Genomic DNA, 20545 nt, shown 5'->3' with positions numbered 1-20545 from the left:
ACAACAGGAGGAGCGAAGGCAGGTAGGGGCACTCCATCAGCCCTGCTGAGAAGTTGCCTCCATCAGGCTTCTCCCTCCATCAAGTATCACCTGGCAGCACCCTTTTACCAGGGAGTGAAGGGAGGCGGGGCCATAGCCAGCTCTGCTGAGACACAAGCTATGTGGCTCTTCCTCGCCATTCCCACGTATCTTTTTAAGAACTTTGTAACTAAGAACTAGCACCAGAGTTTGTTTCCTCCACCTGGCTCCGTTTCAATCCCTTTTGTGTCATGTTTTTAGCCTGAGGGAAGGTGCTACCCTATTGCTATAAGCCACTTTGGAACCCCCTTTTTTGAAGGCAAAGAGCAGGGTAAAATAAATAAATAAATGATACAAACACTCCTGTGCGTGTTAGAAAATTCAGTTTACAACCATTCCCCCACTGCTATTACTAGAACATTTTCCTTCAATGTTAATGCGTATTGTGTGCCACTGCACCCATGTGCCCATTTACCATAGACACCCTGGTTAGTTTCTTCTAGTTCTTTTACAGAAAACGTTTTATCCTGTTAATCCATGAACCTAGCACAAAATCCTCTCACCCTTTATTCAAGGCATGCTGCAGCTAATTAATTGGAGCATGCAGGGGTGTACTGATACAACTGCATAAACGTTAAAACTAAAATCATGTTTGCAATCCTGGAAGGAGGATGTGTGTATGAATGGGAAATGGGTGTGTGAATGGGGGTGGCAGAGTGGTTGGCAAAGGCCTCCTCATGAGAGAGCCACTGCAGACAATCCTGGGCTGAATGGAGCAACGTTCTGACTTAATTGGAGGAAAGTTCATTTCATAAATAAATTAAATAGAAGCAGCATTTTTGCCCTGTTTTTGAGGAAAAGAGCACTCCCAATGCATCTTACAAAGATCAATAATAAGACAGCCCATGCCTTCAGACTTACAATCTAAAAGACACCACACAAAAGGAAAAGGGTTGGGGAGGGAGAAGGAAAGAAGCAAACTCAGGCACCGGATCTTAGTTACAAAGTTCTTGTAAGTGTTCTTTCTGGCAGGGAGGGAGGAAGTTAGATCTCTAGTTGATAGGTGGGGCTAGGCTGGTCTCCCCCCTTGCCATGAAGTTCTTCCAGGGAGAAGTGGGAGCAGCATCCCAGGGGCCCTTGATCCCTTGGCTAATGGCAGAGGCCAAACTGTGCTACCCATATTAGTACTTGTGACATCAAGACACAAAAAACAAATGTGAAGATGATACAGCCAGTCTGAACTAAGCTTTTAGGGCCCTGTAGCTGCTCATTCCACACTTGATCTGATGGATCCAGCTGCCAAGCCGTGCACCTTCTTTCCCACTCACCAAAGCTCCCCCCGCCTCCACCGCTGACACAAGACGTTCCTTTGCTCCCTTGGTCAATTAACATCCAGCGATTAACACTTCAAGTCTTGCCAGGCCTTAATCTCCAAAGTCCCAATGAGCTGATTTGTTCCCGAGTGGAATTAATTTGCTAACGAGGACTAGGGGGAAATGTCCACCTTTCCTGCTCAAGCTTCTTCTCTGCTCCCCGCCCCACCCCATCTGCATTCTCTTCCTGGGATAAATGGGGAAGGGTTTTTTTTTAAAAAAAAAGCAGCAGAGAGACAGATGGGCAGAGAATTCCATTTGAGCAGCAGGGCTACGCAAGTGGGGACTGAAGCAGAAAAGGCTTTGCAGCTTCGCTGCCGCCTCCCTGCGTCCAGTTGCAACCTCTCAGATCTGCTCAGACAGCCGCTCCCTTGGCAGAACGTAGTATCCTCAGGCCAAAGGGCTCATTTGAAATTCGATGTGAGGACCCAGCTGGGAAATAGAGCTGCCTTCATGCTTAATGCCAGATACACTGTTCCAGCCACCTGTGAATTCTCTCCGAAGCGCATACTCTGCCCATCCTCCGCCAGAGGGCCCCCATCCTCTGGGCAATGGGAACATGGGTCCCAGTCTGTCCCACAAGAGCTGCAGGTGGGGATTTCTGCAGCAGGCCTTCAGCTGTCACTTAAGACAGGCAGATATCACGTACGTCAGTCAGGCTGTGCTATGACGACAATGAGAGCAAAGCAAATCTGCAGGGTGGTGTTGGGGGAATATTTCTTAAGGTGCTTTTTAATTAGATCTTCCTCCATGCATTGTACCTAAATAAATGGAGGCACATAGACACGTGATCGGACTGCTAATAAATGTACCACGCTCTTGCCCTTGGGCACTTGATAAAAAAAAAACAACCCAGCTCTTTGTGTGCCTTTTACAAGTACTCAGAAATCTCCTTGTGGGAACCAAAAGCAACTCCTCACATCCTACCGCAACTCAGCTTGTAACTTAGCCTAAGAACATGAGCCTGAAACAACAGCATATAGCTTCCTGCCTACAACTCCCATCAGCCTTAGCCACCAGAGCCAATGGTGAGGGACGGTGGGAGTTGGAGGACAAAACATCTGGAAGGACACAAGTTGCCCTCCTCTATTGCTTCCCCTGTGCCACATTTTAGACTGTAATTTCCTTGACAGTTCCTTTGCAACTTCCTTTGACAGCTGGGCAGTATATAACTCTAATATATATTCAAAATCTGCAAAATGGGAACACGAAGAACCTAATGCATGGTTCAAAGACAGAGGACTGGCACTCATGCTCTGTATTTCATTACAACTTGGACAAGGCAGGGCAGGGGAGAGCAGAAGGTAAATCGGGGTTTACTTGTAGATCTCCCTGTGATTTGTGGTAGATCATAATGTAGGAGTAGGTTTGTGTATAAAATATTGGTACGTGAGTTCCATTTCTGGTACCAGTGGAAGCTAGTGGCTCCAATGTCAGTAGAGCAGTGAATCCGTTCCAGGTTTCAGTCAGAACTAGTCAGGATTCTTAAGGAGTTCTGACTGAAACACGGAACAGATTCACTGCCCTACTGACATAGGAGCCACTGGCCTCCACCATCTGGTAGAGAAAGGAGTCTGCCCATGCCTGATCTTGGTCATTCAAGGAAGTGTCCAGTGAGTGGGTGTTCCTGTTTGGACTTTTTCCACCCTCCAAACTTGTTTACCAAATTTGTACGCTGCCTTTCACCATAGAGCTCAGGGCAAAGTACGTCTATGGCTGAGTGCATGTTAAATCCACGTGATCTTCACCCAGTGAGTTCCCAATGGCTCAGCTGGGATTTGGTATCATTGCTCCACTATGCCAGACTCCTGTCTGGGTTCTATGAATAAGGCTTTTTACTGTCAAGGCAACGGGGCTTAGGCATATCTCTGCACCTCCTGCCAGATCTCCCTCTGACCTCCATCACCCTACCAATGACTGGAGAACAGAAAGCCTCCTCAATCACCTGCCCTCCCAAATCTGGGCTCCATTTAGCCCAACCTTCCCCAATCTTGTGCCCTCCAGATCCTTGGACTACAACTCCCAGCATCCCCCAGGCAGGTTAGGAAAGGCTGATTTATCCTTTTAAGAAACACGCTGCAGAGCGAAAGGCAAGCTCATTGCTTCTCCTCCAAGGTACACGAGAAAGGCCCAGCAAGCAGGGGGCGGGTGGGCTGGAACGCATCCCACTCGCCCGGTATTAATAGCACCGGAGCAATCAGCGCTTAAAATAGGCTGCAAGGAGGCGGGTCTCGGGTGACAGCAGCCTATTCTGGAGATGAGCAACCGTGACGCGCAAGAACAATTAAACGGCTGCTTAGAGAAATACACACACACCTACCAGGAGGGGCACCTCCGGCAGAACTCCCACCAGCCTAGCAATTCATACCCTAGAAGTGGGGAGGGCAAATAAAAAAAACAGAGGCCAAATATAGCAAAGGGTCCTTCCTTAACCCACCAGAGTGGAGCCTACACTGCACCAGTTTTCACCAGAGCTCATGCCAGGCCACCTTTACTTAAAAGCGTCCCCAGGTTGACCACTGTTAATAACGTCATTGTCACCAGGGCCGGTGCCAGACTATTTTGCGCCCTAGGCAAGGTGAGCTACTTTCACCCTCTCAAAAAAAATGCCAACTTTGATTTTTAAGAACAGATGTTTCCTGGAAAAAACAAGAAGCACAAAACTTGAAACTGCTAAATTTATTTTAAAGTGCAAGAAATACGTCATGCCAATTATAGCAAACAAATTGGAAAGGAATGTCTATGGATCTAAAATGCATTATTTAATAGGAATATCACCTCCAAATCATCCCCAACTTACACACGCGCGCGCACACACACACACACACTCAGCATCACTCACTCCAAACAAACACACGCATGAACACATGCATTCACTCCCCATGCACCCCATTTACCCATACATTCTCTCTCTCTCTCTCTCTCTCTCTTCCGGGTGCGTTCCAGAAGTCCGAACATGGAGACACCCACCCCCACCCCAGCGTCCCTGGCTTTGCTTCGGCTGGGTGGGCGCGGGGCGCCATCTCGCCCACCCAGGCCCAGCTGAATCCTCGGGCCAGGCCGACTCACAGCCAATGCGCATGAGTGCTGTGCTGTGCCCGGGTCCCTCTTAGCTTAGCGCTCTAGGCGGCCGCCTGAATGGCCTCTATGGTAGCACCGGTCCTGATTATCACTACCACTACTTTGGAATTTTCTTCTCACCAATTACTTTTCTCTTTCTTCCACTACATGAACTGTATAAAAAACCTGAAAGTCTCCATAATACTCCATGCACCTGATGAAATGGTCTATAGTCCACAAAAGCTTCGGCCAGAATAAATGTGTGAGTTTTTCAGGTGCCACAAGACTCTTTCTTGTTTTTGCTGCAATAGGCTAACCCGGCTGCCCTCTGGAAATTGTTTGAGGGCTCCCAATGCTCCCCAACAAAAGGCATTGAATAGCTATTCCATCTTTAATGGGGGTGGGGGTGAGTTTCTGGGTAACAAAAGAGTCAGAAGAAGCAAATGGAAGAGGCCCCCAAATTCCACAAATGAGGCAGGGTGGTTGCACCACAAAAGCCTCAGCTGGAATCAAAGGATTCAGGAAGGGGCTGACGCTCAGTCGCTGAGCACCTGCTCTGTATGTAGAAAGTCCCAGGTCCAACCGCAACATCTCCTGTGCAAAGGGCCAGGGAGCAGGTAGTAGTCCCATTAATCTGGATGATACCAGCTTGGGGAAGGCTGACCCAAAGAGCTGCAGCCCATCAAGGCAAGGTGAAGAGCCGAAACCTACTTTCCATCCAAGATCAGTAGAATTTTGAATGCCAGAGCTTTAAATTTTATTTTAAAATAGTATTTCAAGGGACACTTTAAAAACAACAACCACAGAACTGTGCTACATGAACTCAGTTGAGTTCACTCATTTGACTCAGTAGAGAGAACAAAGACACTTAACTCCTTATAAAACTTGATCATACTGAGAACATCCCTTTGTTGACCGTTATAGACACAGATCTCAATGGACGCTTCTTGCATGCATCCTCCAAGAGGGAGGTGGGGCACAGCCAGGCTCCCCAGGGCTCATTCCCAAGGCTCTCTTGCCCAAGGGCCCTCAAAAACCTGGAGCCAGCACTGCTCATCCCCAGAACCCAATTTCAATGTTACATGCACTAAATCCTGGAAAATGCAAAATAATAACTAGTGGAAGCTGTAGGATGTTCCAGTGTGACACACTCCTGTTCAGGGTGCCAGCCAGCCATGACCCTTTCCATGATACTCCATTCCGTCTCTCCTTGGTTTTCTGTCCCGTTTCCCCCCTGCAACTGTCTGTCAGCATTCTTTGCCTACTGAGCATGTTCAGTCTACACTGGTCTGTTTTCAGGTGTCCCCTCTCCCCCACACAACCCCACTTAGAGTTTTTAATATATTCACTAAGAAAATGAGTGAATATATTATTCGGTATTAGTATATTGAACGGGGTGGGGAACCTCAGGCTCAGGGCCAAATCCGGCCCTCTGGGGTTCTAATCTGACCTTCCAGGGTACTCCAGATAGCCACATCCCCTTCCCCTGGGCCCACCCTCTTTCCCCCAACCACTGATCATTTGCTATTGCACATTAATTTCCCATTTTAAAATGTTGAAGTGCCTCTTCTAATGCTCAGTTACTGGCAGTAAAAGCCCTAATCTAAAATATTCTGGTATTTGGGTTATTTTTGTCCTGCCCCTTTTGCTCCCCTACCGCCACCACTGGAATGCGCCTCTGTGAAAATAAATAAATAATGACAACAAGGATAACTACAACAACATCAAAGAGTGTGTTTTGACCTGACCAAGCGCCTTTCCCTCACCACTGAAAAATTATAATTGCAACATCCACACCACCGGACAGAAAGGACTGAATACATTTGTGATGCTGCCTGGCCACACAGCCCTCATCTGTGTGGCAGTACGAGGACGGGTTGATCTGAAAGCAGGAGGAAAGAGAAGGGGAGATAAAGGCAGGCTCACAGTCCGAGGTTAATTTTGGGGAAGGAGAGAGGCCTTTCGGGAGGGCTTCCATTTCAAGTTCAAAAAGGTACCACCATAGAAGATCCCTAGGGAATCTTTTTTTTTTTTCTGTCAGGGCCCACATATTGGGCAGGGCCACAACCCAAAGTGGACAGAGCCAGAGCCCTTTCTCTCTCTTTCTACCACCTCCCTTTTCTCCCTCTCTCTTTCTGCCACCCCCTTCTCTCTCTCTCTCTCTCTGTCTGACACCCCACTTTTCTCTCTTTCTCCTTTCCACCCTAGCCAGAAGGTTGCTGGAGGAGGGACAGATCACTGAGGGCTTTTGAAATCAGACCAAGGGCCACATGGAATAAGGCTGAGGGATGCAGGTTGCCCATTTCTGCTTTAAGGGGGACACCCACTGGAATTCCATGTTTGGGGGGGGCTCTCCATGAGTCCCTGTCACAAAATTTTCCTCAAGGGAGCTTGTTGCAGAGTTCTTTTGCTCTCCCATTTGTAAGGGGAGTTGGGGGCAAGAAAAATCTTAGGATACTGCTTATATGTCAGGTCTCTCCAAAATCCGGCACATCTACATGAAAATATTCATATTTGCTTGCTCATCTTTGTAAAGTCGGGTCAGCCTCCAATCATTGCAATGGCCACACTGGCAGTTAGAAGGGCTTCTCAATCAGAAGCCTAAATTCTTAATTTAGGAATTAAGTACAGAGCATAGCAATGAGATTTCAGTTTCCATCATTACAGCATAATGTGTAGTGCAGGGATGGGGAACATGCAGCTCCCCAGACGCTGTTGGACTACAACTCCCATCATCCCTGACCATTGGCCATGTGAGCTGAGGCTGATAGGAGTTGGAATCCAACAACATTAGGAGGGCCAGAGGTTCCCCATTTCTGGTTATAGTTTTTGCACTACCTGAAGTTGAGAAATGCCTCACACCTACCTGGAATTCAAGTCTACTGACTTGAAAGCCATTTGCCTAACCTCAAATTGATATAGATTGGTCAGATGTAGTTACTTTGCACTGAGGGAAAGGCCCTCTTGGGGCTGGTGTCACCAGTTGGCATTCTTGACAGAAATCACCTTCAATACTTGCCTGATACCAGCCCTTTTTAAAAGAAAAACTTAACCCAAACAACACTGGGTGGCTGGACTGAGCTGCCATTTAAATTTCCCACAATGCCTTAGGGCAATGTTGCAACAAGGGCTTTATGAGAATTAAAATGGTGGCTAGACCCAGCAGCCCGCTACTGCTCCTGCAACTGCCAGATAAGCCCATCAGGCACCACCAAAGGATGAGGCCTACCAGCGGCCACTTTGCCAGAAGAGCCTTCAAACTTGGAACAGACCCTCCACACGGCTTCAGAAACATCTTACTTGCTTCAGATGCGGGGCCTGCTGGCCTTGTGAACACTGGCTCCAGAGGCAAAGCCAGCTCAAATTCAGCTGTCATGAAGCAACAGTACTGGCCAAAAAGAAAAACAGAAAAACAAGGGGGCATCTTTGTTCCAACCCTATTTCACCCCAGAAGCCCTCACCATCCCTAATTCTAAGGAAGCGGCCACTGCCAGGGGACCCAAATTGCCTCCCCACTGAGACCCACCAGCAGCCCAGAAAGGTCACATCAAGCCAAACAAATTGCTCCCTTGGCCCCATCAGCCCAAGGAATGGCCTTGGCCACGTTGAGTCTGGTAAACAAGACATAAATAACCTGAGGGAACCCGAGAGCCCCTCACGATGAAGGGGGGAGGGAACAGCAACATCCTTCAAGGATACAGGCGCTAGAAAGCTTTTGGATCCTACCCCCTTCCTCCCCACACCCCATGGCCGAAGCTTGGGCTCATTTGCAGGCCTTATCTACACCTCTTCTGTAGGGCTCGCTCACCTCGTGCAATGGCGTCCGTAACCCAGTTCACTTCCTGGTCTTTCACATTACTAAAGGATTTCATGCTGAAAAGATCCCTGTCTGTGGGGATGAAAAGAGCTGCTCCCAAGCTCAGCAGACCAGTGGCAGCTTCATTTACATCCATGTGCTGCGGTCAGTGCAAGAGCAAGATGGCCTCATTTGGCAGCAAAAGGCTTTCAGCTGCTAACTCTGAGTCAGATTTTTACATGATCCCAGCACAGAAAGTGTCAAAGAGATTCCCCTGGGATTTTCTCATGAACTCTGGAACAGAACCAGTGTTGAGCAGGGGGTGGTATGGGAGGGGAAGAGACGTGTCATCACAGTATGGAATACTTTGTTAGAAAGATGGTGCAACCCAACTGGTGAGGCTCCCCTTTGCGGTCTCCAAAGGAAACCCAGCTAGGAGCCCTCTGCAGTCTAGGAATGAGGGACTGCTGTCTACATGGAGGAGTGCCGCACAAGATTAGGTGATCTGGGTTCCCCTTAACACAGCGGTGTTGAACCTCTTTCAGACCAAAGGCCAAATTCCATTTCAGAAAAGCCCCCGGGAGCCACCCATCATTCCAATGGGACAAAGGCAAAATGGGGCAGGGTTAAAGGGGGCAGGACAAAATACCAGCATATTTTAGTTTAATAATAATAATAATAATAATAATAAATTTATTTCTTACCTGCCTCTCCCTTTGGATCGAGTTATTAAAGCCTTAGAAGAGTAACTCTTACTTCGAGTTATTAAGCCTTAGAAAATGCAACACAACTTGCAAGTGGGTAAATACATGGATATCTGGTCTGCTTTTCTTCAAACCTTTGTATAACTCTCCCCCCTTTTTTGGGGGGGGAGGAACGGTACATATGATGGAAATGATTATAATTTTATATACACGATGTATAGGTTCCCCCCGCCATTTTCACTATGTATTTTCTGTTCTGTTGATATTCACAATAAAAAAAGTTTTAAAATAATTTTTAAAAAGCCTTAAAAGAGGCATTTTAACCTTTGAGAATGGGGGTGGGGAGAGATGTGCAAAAGCCTCAGAAACCACCAAGAGAAGGGGGTGGCGGCATTTGAGTAAACCTGGAGGGCCAGATTCAGCCAGTGGGCCTGAACTTCTGAACTCTTCCCACAAGCCCTATCTTCCAACGTCCTTCCTTTTCTAGTCTACACACGCTAGGCTGCTGCTGCTGAACTTGAGACAGCCCCAATGTGAGGAATGAGGCCAAATACTCACATCCATACCCTTCTATCCCAGGTTTATTAATCTGGAATAATTATTCTCCCAATTCTATACTCACGATTGCTAGCATAGATAAGAATGGCCACTTTGACCATAGGAGCTGATTCACAGACGCAGGTTCTGTTGCTTTTATGACTGGTCCACCATCGCCAATAGAATGTAAGCCAAGTCGTAGGGCACAGCCACTCCCAACCTGGTGTTCTCCAGATGTTTTGAATGTTTAAACATCAGCCTCAGCCACCATGGCCAATGGTCAGGATTTCTGGAAACTAGTCCCAAACCTCAGGAGGGCACCACATTTGGGGAAGGCATGATCCATGGAGTGGAGGCACCAAAGCCATTGCAAATGCTCAAACAAAGCCAGTTGCACATGGCTGGGGCCACGGGGTCAAGCCCCAGGGGGAGAGGCTAGTGCGTATAACTGGCACCATCATGGCACTCCTGCCACAAACCCACAGGCAGCCCCAGATCTCCCAGAGATGCTGTCAAAAGGTATGAACCAAGCTCACATGTTCAGCAACAGCATGTGAACCAGACGGGTGGAAAGGAAAAACACACAATTTCTACCATTTGGGGGCTTCATTCACACCTGCACATTTCTTCACTTGATGGCTGCAACATCAAAATGATGACTTGCACATGCAGGTCTGCTACCAATATAAACATAGCAGGTAGAACCTCAATGCTTTTTAGAGGACTTACATTTAGCTGTTCTGCCCTCTGCATTCCCCCCCCCCCAATTCATCAAATGCACAGTGTGGGGACATGAAGTGGTGTCCATACATGTGTGAACCAGGCTTTTAAATTCACCCCAAGTGCAACAAGGCAAAATGAATTGTGGGAAGGGACTTTTGATTATGTATCCTGAAAAAGCACAAGGGGATCGCAGTAGGTATTAGGAACCACTTTCAGGCTGCTGGCAGCAGGGTTCAAAGGAGCGTTTTGTGGAGGTGGGTTAGAAAAGGTAGCAACTCCAGCTTAAGGGGCCAGAGCATGGGTTTACACAGGAGTCAGGTTGAAGGCTGACTGGGGCGATGAGTTGAAATAAGAGTGACCAGGATTATTTCCAGAGGAGGGCATTTTAAGGCTAAACTCTAGAATTGGTTTTCAGCATCACAACGGAAAATACAGAATTTATTCATTTACTACGTTTCTTTGTTGCCCAATAGCCAAAACTCTCTATAAAACTATGCTAAAGAACAGACCTCCTTTGGTCATACGCAGAGCGTCTTTCTCTCCCCGTGGTCCCAACCTCTCCATCCCAGCAAGACCCTATCCCCCCGCACCTGTTGTTTTAGAAATGGGAGGAAGTTGGGAAAGGGGGGAGCATTGGCGGGGGGAGCTGTCAGAGCGGCCAGGGGAAAGGAAAACAGATGGGTTCGGCATCTCCCGTGGATCCCTTGGTTAGATTTAGAAGGTCAGATGAGGACAGGCGTAGTGACGGCGGCGGCCCTGGGGTGCGGGCTGGAGGGGGCTGGCTACCGCCATTAGCAAGCTCCGTAAGGATGCCCTGAAGAACTGGGGAGGGGGAGCTGGGGGGGGGGACCCGTGAAAATTCCAAACGGGCGGAGGAAGGGGTGCTTACACACGTGCCAAAGAAATGCGGGCGCGGGAGGGTTGACGCGGGGGCTTGGTGGAGAGGTCGGACGAAAGGGGCGGGGGCCCCCGAAGCGATCGGGACCCACCTTCATGATGCCGGCGGCGGGGGCGGTCCTGGCCAGGCCGGGGGGCTCCCTCTCGGCCGAGTTGTCGCGGCTGCTGCAAGCGGAGCCGCCCGAAGCCGAGCGCAGCGGACTAAGGTCACCGGGGGCTTCTGCGGCGGCTTCTTCTTCTTCTTCTTCTTCTTGCGGCGGGGCGCGAGGGGGGCCGGGCCGGGGCGAGCGCGAGCGGGGGACACCGGGGGTCCCGTCCGCCATCCCCCCCGGGGGCTCCCAGCAGCCGCACCGGCCCGGCCTGGAGGGGGTTCGCAGCGTCTGCCCCAGCGGCGCCTCTGCCCACGGTGCGCTCCGGCTCCTGAGCCGGCTTTTGGCGGCGCCTGGTCTTGCCTCGATTTGCTCTGCTTTGCTTTGCCGGGGAAAGGAGGAGGAGGAGGAGGAGGAGGAGGGACGCGGCAAGCGATCGAGGAGACGCCGCCGAAGCCGCTGGGGGTGGAGGGATGGTGGGACGACCGGGGCGGGGCTAGGCAGAGCCCGGCCTCCCAGCCACGACCCCCAAACCGCTGCGCGGCCCCACGAGCGAGATCCGCGCGTAAGCACGCGCCGCCTCGCCACGGTTACGCCGGTGTCAGAACCGAGGAAGAGCATGCTCGGGAGCGTGTTGCGCTCAAGAGGGCCCGTGGCGGCTTCGTCCGCACATGCACGCCCGACGTTTCACATGCTGAGGGTAAACCCAATATGAATATAAATCGATACGTTTCTATTCAGATTACTATTGGGGACGGCGTGTTTCTTCTTTTTGACTGTGAAATCAAGCCATGATTGGTGGGAATGGCGAGCCAGGGCAGAGCCGATGTTTCACACACCACCACCTCAAATGCAACGGCGTCTCTTTCCCACCCCATGGAATCTCTTTACACCAGGGCCAGATTAAGACGTGCTGAGGCCCTAAACCATGTCAAGATTAAGAGGCTCCATACCATAAAAACAAAGAGGAGAAGATGTATTATAATAGGAAGGGTAGTGAAAGGGTACCACCCAGATTTAGGGGGTGCTTGTAATTAAACAGTGTTGGGTAGCCTTCTCTGGAGATGTGTATAAAAGGATTAATAAAGTAAGCTGATTTTAACTTCTTTTAAACTGGCTCTACTTGTCCAGTTCTAAATGATGTGTTGCCACGGTTTCTCTATATAAGCCAACTCTGCTGTAATTTACACCAGACTTTCCAAACTATTTCAGCCAAAGCGATTTATCTTAGTTACCTTCTATCTTAGTTATATCCAACATATTTAGAGGCCCCTCATAATATGAAGCCCTAAGCCATGGCTTACTTGGCTTGTTCCTAAATATTTTTTAAAAAGGAAGGCAGTAGTTGAATGATCTGATATATACAGAGTGCCCAAAGCACACAGCTACAAGATATACATTCAGGGATGGACAGTAATAATTAACCTTATTTATTCACAGATATGATGGTTATAACTGATGCATCCACCTGCATGACAAAATGACATGATCATCAATGGCGAACTGCTGGTTGCCGAACAAAAGTGTACATGAAAATTGCTCCTGATACAATCATCTCCACCTTTTTATTATAAATAATTTCTAATGCATGATATACATAAATTGAAGCCCCAGTCACAGTTTATAAAACAATACAGTGCTAGTGATGTCATCAGTATAGTAACCTTGTAAACTATGTTTATAACACGAGGTTATGTTTATTGTTTTCCAGTTATAATCAGCGTTGTAAATTTTATTAACAGGCTCCCGGTTTTTTTGTCCTGTTTGCACGGTAGCTTCTTTGGGAAAAAACGCAACGACGAATCGGCTGAAACCCGTAGATTATTGTGGGGTAGACACTTGGAGAAACGCAAATAGCAGCTGAGACCCTTTGGACGAAAGGGCATCCCAGCTGCCCACCTGAGTCTAAGGATTAGGCCTTCCAGATCAGAGAACTACTGCCAGGTGGGCTTGAGCCCCAGGACCCATTAATGCATCACATATTTATCTCATCCTTCCTCCATGGAGCTCAGAGAAGGTGCATGATTTCTCCCTCTCAATATTAAACTCGCCACAACCCTGTGAGGTTGAGTGTCAAATGAGATGGGGCGTGGGGAATTCGTGAACAGGTGCTACTGAATTTGTTTTAAATATTAATAACTGTGTTGTGTGTGTGAATTAGATTAGGACTGGTTTAAAAACTCTCCCTACTCACACTACCATCCTGAGCCAATTGTGCCCCCCACTCACCCACAAACTACAACAAACATCTTGTCTGGCCCAAGGTTTGCTCAATGAGTTTCTGGGCTGAGCAGCAAGGATTTGATCACCCTTTTCTAAGCCCAAACTTCTATGGTCCTCCAGATATTGTTGTGCTCCAACACCCATCTGCCTCAGCCAGCATGACCAATGGTCAGAGGTGATGGGAAATGGAGTTCAACAACATTTGACCACAGGTTCCTCAGCCCTATGCTAAGTGCACTATTAGGGCATAATCCTATACGTGTTTAGACAGAAAAAAGGCCTAGAATTCACAGTATGCTGGCTGGGGCATGCTGAAAGTTCTAGAACTTCTTTTCTGTCTGAACATGCATAGGATTGTTCCCTTACTGTATTTCCAGAGGGGTGGCCACTTATAGTGTGCTGCAGCAAAAACAACAAAGGGTTGTATTCAGAGTTAGTTCTACTTAGAGTAGACCCTTTGAAATGAAAAGGATTTAAGTTAGACCAACTTTGGAGACAACCCAAAAGTATCTCGTGGCACCTTAAAGACTAACATTAGCTTTTGTAGACCACATCTAATAAAGTGAGCTGTAATCCACAAAAATGTATGCCGTAGCAAAATTGTAAGTCTTTATGGTGCCACAAGACTATTTTTAATGATTATTTTGTTTACTTTTTTATAATGACATTTACTCTACTTTTCCTTCCAGATGGAAATGCCCAAAACAGCTCACAACAATAATAAAACAATATGAAACAGCAATCCAAAAATAAAACAATGCTTTAGTTTAAAGATTGCAATCCAAGAACCCAACAATAAAATTAAAAACATCATCAAGCAAAGAACAAGGCAGCAGAGAAACAAGAATCACTGATTAAAGAACAAGAGAAAAAACAACATCTAAACTGGGTTCTGTCACTAGTTCTTTGTCACAACTTTGTGAGTTTGGTTGATCCTAATAAAGGTATTACAATAAAGGTATTCTCATAATGTGATGATGGGATTCCCACCCCCATCCTTCAATATAACAACATGGCTTCCTTCGTTTTTTTTAAAATACTGGTTCTATTGGTTTAGGACTAAGACCAGTTGTGTATTGGTACCTTTTGAAGTGCAGGTGCTCATCATGTCAGTCTCTCCAGCCACCCCCACAAGTAGAGCCCCAAAACACAGGTGGTTTGATCCACCTCCATGTGTGTGTGATACTCTTTTATAGATCTTTTGTAAAGCTTCAGAGTCCTAATGACCCATTAAGACCAAGCCATTCCAAAATACTTTGCATTCCACAGGGATAGCTCACAACAATATATTGTTGCTGAGAAAAATCCATTTCCCCCCCCAGCTGCTGTGGAGACTGCAGCCAAGCTCAAGAGGAACCAGTGGAGGCTGGTGGCTCTGATGTCAGTGAGGCAGTGAATCCGCTCTGGGTTTCAGTCAGAACTCGAAAGGAGCTAGCCAATACGTGGAAGCACCATGGATAACTCCTTAAGAGTTCTGACTGAAATCTGGAGTGCATTCATCACCCCACTAGCTTCCACTGGTGGGAACAGGGAAATCTGAGGAGGGTGTAAGATGACATCCTTATCCCTGCTTATCAAAACATCGAGGCACTTCAGCCCTGTGAGTCCTGGCTCCACTACACCACTGATGCAGAAATGGCCTCTCTCTCCTACAGCCCTGGCCACCCCTCTGGGACCTAATATCTTGAACACACACAACCATATTTTTGCCATATCCACTCTCTGCAGTTAATTCCAAAAAAAAGAGTTGTTTCCCCCTAAACCTACCTGGAAGCAGTACCCTCTGATCTTGGAGCCTATCTCTCTAGCAAGACTGGCTCACAGTTAAGGTGCCTTCTGGTGGATCCCCTCCTCTATTGGCGGCTTTACTTGCACGTAAACAGCAGCAGAAGCAACGTTGTTCCAATCAGCCCCAGATGGGTGGGTTTAGCCTCCATTTTAATTTCCCACAATGCTCCAGGTGTTTTGGGGCATTGTGGGGAATTAAAATGGCAACTAGCTAAACCCAGCCCCTCCACACACAAAAACTATTTTAAGGAGGGCTCACGGCAGGCCTCAGCCATGGGTCTTGCTGGGACCCTGGAAGCTGCTCCAGGATGTTATGTGCCTTGCTGTCTAATCCTAGCTCTCTGGAGGGAGAGGGCTAGGGGCTGTGAAAAACCATGGAGGGTGAACCAACTTGTACATAAATCCTGACACTAGCCAATTAAATGTTTATAGCCTATCTACCTAGAGTTCCTAACTACGATTCATCAATGACCTAAAAGGGAGGGGGAAACCCAGTAAATTATTTTGCAGTGCATTTTTTAAAAAAATCCTTGATTGGTTACTTGGAGATGGCTTTAACTCACCATAGGCACGTAGTGGTGATGACACTCCAGAGGATGCCTGTGTAGGGTAAAAAGAAAGTTCCGCGTGGGCTGAGGAGATCTCAATTCAAATCCCTGTCCACTGTGGTGCTTTCTTACAGAAGTCAGTATCTCTCAGTTGTTGAGAGGATAGATTAAGTTAATCCCATGTGTGCCACCCTAAACTCTTTGGAGAAAGGGTGGGATGCCAAAATAATCCGGTGGCTGGTGGTTGTAAGCTTGGGAGTAAAAGGTCTCCTGGCAGGACCAGCCTTATCATGAAACTACTCCCAAGTAGTCACTTCAGGCAAGAGATTCCATATCAAGTGCTGTCTTCCTCCAATTTTCATCTTTAAGTGTCATATATAAACAGAGAGGAAAAAGCTCTTGTCCAGAGCAAAAGGGCATTGTTTTGTTGTGAAAATGTCTGACGTCGGCACTGACTCCTAGACAGGGTGTCAGAAACTGCTGTGATCCTCCTCCAATAAATCCCTAGCCGTAAATCCAGAATGCTTCAGTTGTCTTTCAGAGCCGTTGGTTCCAAGCAACTGCAGTCAGGAGAAATGTCCTTGTCATCTCACCCCACTCCCACTGCATCTTATCTGCACCTGGCCTAGAAGGGCGGCCATCCTCCAATCTCTGTCGATCACTCCCAGAGAGTAGGAGAGGTGTTAATGAGATCCTGGAGCTTAGGCGCTCTATAATTGGCAGTGTAGCTTTGCAAGGCCCCAGCCAGCCAGACCTGAACCCATGGAAGTTGCTGCTGGCCTTTATCATGGGGTAGCAATTAGTGGTGGAGCTAAAGGAACCCCCCACCTGGCCCCGCTGAGCACCGGCTGCTGGCATCAAAGCCACAAGGCTTGCATGTCCGTGCAGACAAAGGCAGAGGATGGGATGCCATGCAGAAGGCGGGGGCAAGTGGGGGACGCGAGCCGTTTCCCACCTAGTTTTGTGCTCCCTATTCCCTGAGCATTGGGAAACGATGTTCGTATGTAAGCTAATACAACAGCAACAACACTACTTATATCAGTCTCCCCCAACCTGGCGCCCTGCAGATGTGTTGGATTACAACTTGCTGCTGTGCGTTGTAGTCCAACACATTTGGAGGGGACCTGGGGTAGTATCCAACGTTAGTCCTAGGTAGAGTAGACCTACTGAAATAACTGGGAAAAGTAAGTCTTGATGAAGTTAAGTCTCATTCATTTCAATTGGCCTACTCTACCTAGGACTAACATTGGATACTATCCCAGGTTGGGGAGGCCGATTTATATCATTGTAGTTATGATGATAACAGTGGCGGTGCAGCTAGATCATTCTAGACCCTTGACCTAATGGTCTTATGTAGGGTGACCATATGAAAAGGAGGACAGGGCTCCTGTATCTTTAACAGTTGCATAGAAAAGGGAATTTCAGCAGGTGTCATATGTATATATGGAGAACCTGGTGAAATCCCCTCTTCATCACAACAGTTAAAGCTGCAGGAGCTATACTAGAGTGACCAGATTTAAAAGAGGGCAGGGCACCTGCAGCTTTAACTGGTGAGATGAAGAGGGAATTTCACCAGGTTCCCCATATATACAAATGACACCTGCTGAAATTCCCTTTTCTATACAACTGTTAAAGATACAGGAGCCCTGTCCTCCTTTTCATATGGTCACCCTATCTTATGGGAGGATGCTTTCGATCAGGAGTCCTCATCACAGCACCCACGGGCACCTCCAACAGCACCTGTGAATCTCTCCACATCCTGCCCCCTTCCAAAAAAAAAAATAATTTTGAAAACTTGAAAAACGTTATGGCACCGGGTCTTCCTTCCTGTTCCTAAACCTGCCGCTTATCAGCTCTTTAGCGAGCAGGAAGAGAAGGAAAGAATTCCTTCCCTGCCCCACCTCATCTAATTCCATCCACACCGACCTTTTCTCTTTGCTCCGTCTCCTTGCTCTTTCTGTCCACCCAACCCCTTTCCTGGCTCTTTCTCTCCCGCCCACCTCCTTAGCCACCTTCTTTCTCTCCCTTCTTCGCCCCCTGGCCTTGCTCTTTCTCTCCCACTGACCCCTTCATCTTGTTTCTCTCCAGCCCCAGCGTCTAGCCTCATTCATTATCTGCCGCCCCACCTCTTCAGTCCTGAGGTCCAATCCCAGGTGCACCACTGGGCGATGATTAAATTCATGGCAGCCTTTAGAAGATAGAGAAAAACACTGAAGGCTTGTTCCGCCTTTGTAATGATCTATTTATATATGATGGTACAGATGGAGCAAGCAATACAGGGCTACATAAACAAGCAACCAGGCCCTGCTAATCTAATAGCCACATCAGTTTAGCAGGATGCATAAACCAGTTCTCAAGCCACATCCCCAAACGGTCGCCTCCTTAGCTTACCTTGCACACTCACTGCTAGGCAAAACTGGGTTTTCATCCTCCTTCCATGCTGGAGGTGAGTAGAAGACAAAGAACATTTCAGTGCAGATTTGGACAAAAGGGCATCCCAGCTGCCCACAAAGCACCCATTATTCCCCATTCATGGCTGGGGTACACCAGAACTAAGGAGAAAACTGTTGTCCCACTTTGCATAGCAAACCAGCATGATTTACAACAGGGGAGGCAGAAGGTAGATCAGGATTTCCTGGTACATCTCCTAGTGATTTGCAGAAGAGAGGCAACAGTTTCTGGCTCCCAGTGAAGTGACAATAGTGGTTCTTCTGCCCAGATGGCGGGTGTTCAACCTGTTCTGGATAGGGCTGCAGGTTCGTAGCTTGGGGGTTCTCCTAGAACCATCTCTGTCCCTTGAGGCTGAGGTGGCATGGGGTGCCTTCTACCAACTTCGGTTGGCGGCCAAGCTACGTCCCTATCTGGACAGAGATAACCTAGCTTCAGTTGTCTATGCTCTGGTAACCTCCAAATTAGATTACTGCAATGCGCTCTACGTGGGGCTGCCTTTGAAGACGGTTCGTAAGCTGCAGCTTGTGCAAAATGCGGCAGCCAGATTAATAAATGGAACCAGAAGGTTCAAACATATAAGACTGATTCTGGCCCACTTGCATTGGCTGCCTATACATTTCCAAGCCCAATTCAAGGTGCTGGTTTATAACCTATAAAGCCTTACATAGCTTAGGACCACAATACCTGACAGAATGCCTCTCCTGACATAACCTACCCGTACACTATGCTCAACTTCTAAGGTCCTCCTCTGAGTGCCTACTCTGAGGGAAGCTTGGACGATAGCAACAAGGGAGAGGGCCTTTTCAGTGGTGGGCCCCCCAATTATGGAATGATCTCCCCGATGAGGCTCGCCTGGCGCCAACAGTATTATCGTTTTGGCACCTGGTCAAGACTTTTCTCTTCTTCCAGGCCGTTAACAACATATGCTGAGTTTTTAACTAACCCCAGAATAGTTGTTTTAAATGGATATTGTTTTTATGCTTTTGATGGTTTAAATCTTTTGCATATTTGTTTTTAATGTTCTGTTCACTGTTTTTAACCTTTGTAAACCTCCCAGAGAGCTTCGGCTATGGGGCGGTATATAAATGTAATAAATAAATAAACAAAAAGCCCTTTTCCTCCCTCTCCAAAATTAGGCTGCTAAAATAAAGGAAGCTTGAGGTGGATGGGAAACAGGAGCAGATTTAAAAATCCATATTTGGGTAATACGTTTATGAGGCCGAATCAAGATCACAAAGTAGTGTGCAGGCTTTTGAGTTCTCCAGAACTCTTAATCAGGCAAGATAGACAAAATCTTCATCAGCAAGATAAACAAAGCGGAAGGGAGGAAGGGAAGTGGCTGTCGTTCAAGCCATGGAGTCTGCCTTTATTACAGTCTTCAGATGGAATGTGGGAGGAGGCTGTGGACATACAAATTAGGTTCTTCCAGGTGACGCATTCAGGTTGCACTTCAGATCAAGGGCTACTGGGATAAGAAAACAAACAGTGATTGAACCCCCATTTTAGAAAATATAAAAGCCTGCCATCTCCACTGTTCAGTAAAACACACAGGTCCCTTGATAGGGGGAAAGCAGAGGTAGAGAGAAACTGGGCAGTTGTTATATTAACAGAGCTGGATGGACATGGAGATGGAGTGGGCAGTAGATGTTTTGGTAAATGCACTTTGGTATGTATTGTATGTATGTATTATTGCATTTATATCCCGCCTTTTTTCCTCCAAGGAACCCAAGGCAGTGTACATAATCCTCCTCCTCTCCATTTTATCCTCACAACCACCACCCTGTGAGGTGGGTTGGGCTGAAGAGTCTGTGACTGGCCCAAAATCACCCATGGCTGAGTGGGGACTAGAACCCGGATCTCCTGACTCCTAGTCCAACACTTTAGCCACTACACCACACTGGCTCTCACGCTGGTATAATACACATGTCCCTAAACTCTGGTATTCACAATAAGTTTCACTGCTAAGGCCTTTAGGGCACAATGCTATGCATATTAGACATTAAAAAAATGTCCTACAACTCCCAGCATTCCCCAGCCAGGATTTGTAGGACAAATCCCCAGGATTTGTAGGACATTTTTTTCTATCTAAAAATATACAGCATTGAGCCCTTTACGATTGAGCTTGACCAAAATGAAGCTTTTTCCATGCCAGCTGGGCAGTTGAAGGAGATGCAGCGGCAAGGTTGGGGAGAGAAAGTTAGTTTCAGGAACAACCTGATTTCTTGTTTCTCCCGCCAGTGCATCCATCCTTAAAGGATACCTCCACTCCGTCTCCCACTTAAGCGGTTGAAGTTGTATAGCGGTGAGGGACAGAAGCAGCCCTGCCTGCCATGAGGTA

General features: G+C 47.6%; 1 protein-coding gene across 1 annotated transcript in view; it reads right to left on the bottom strand.

Annotated features, from left to right (window-relative positions):
* Positions 1-11498, bottom strand: part of LOC134406329 (inactive phospholipase C-like protein 2) — a 36053-nt gene extending 24555 nt beyond the window's left edge. The window contains exon 1 of the mRNA XM_063137694.1: positions 11201-11498. Within this exon, the coding sequence (XP_062993764.1) occupies positions 11201-11431 (231 nt within the window). The 5' untranslated portion in view covers positions 11432-11498. The remainder of the gene's footprint in view (positions 1-11200) is intronic.
* Positions 11499-20545: the final 9047 nt, after the last annotated feature.

This window comes from Elgaria multicarinata, chromosome 11 (assembly GCF_023053635.1).
Source record: "Elgaria multicarinata webbii isolate HBS135686 ecotype San Diego chromosome 11, rElgMul1.1.pri, whole genome shotgun sequence".
In the NCBI taxonomy this organism is placed as follows: domain Eukaryota; kingdom Metazoa; phylum Chordata; class Lepidosauria; order Squamata; family Anguidae; genus Elgaria; species Elgaria multicarinata.
The sequence above is the reverse complement of the archived record's forward strand: the minus strand, read 5'-3'. Positions and strand labels throughout refer to the sequence as shown.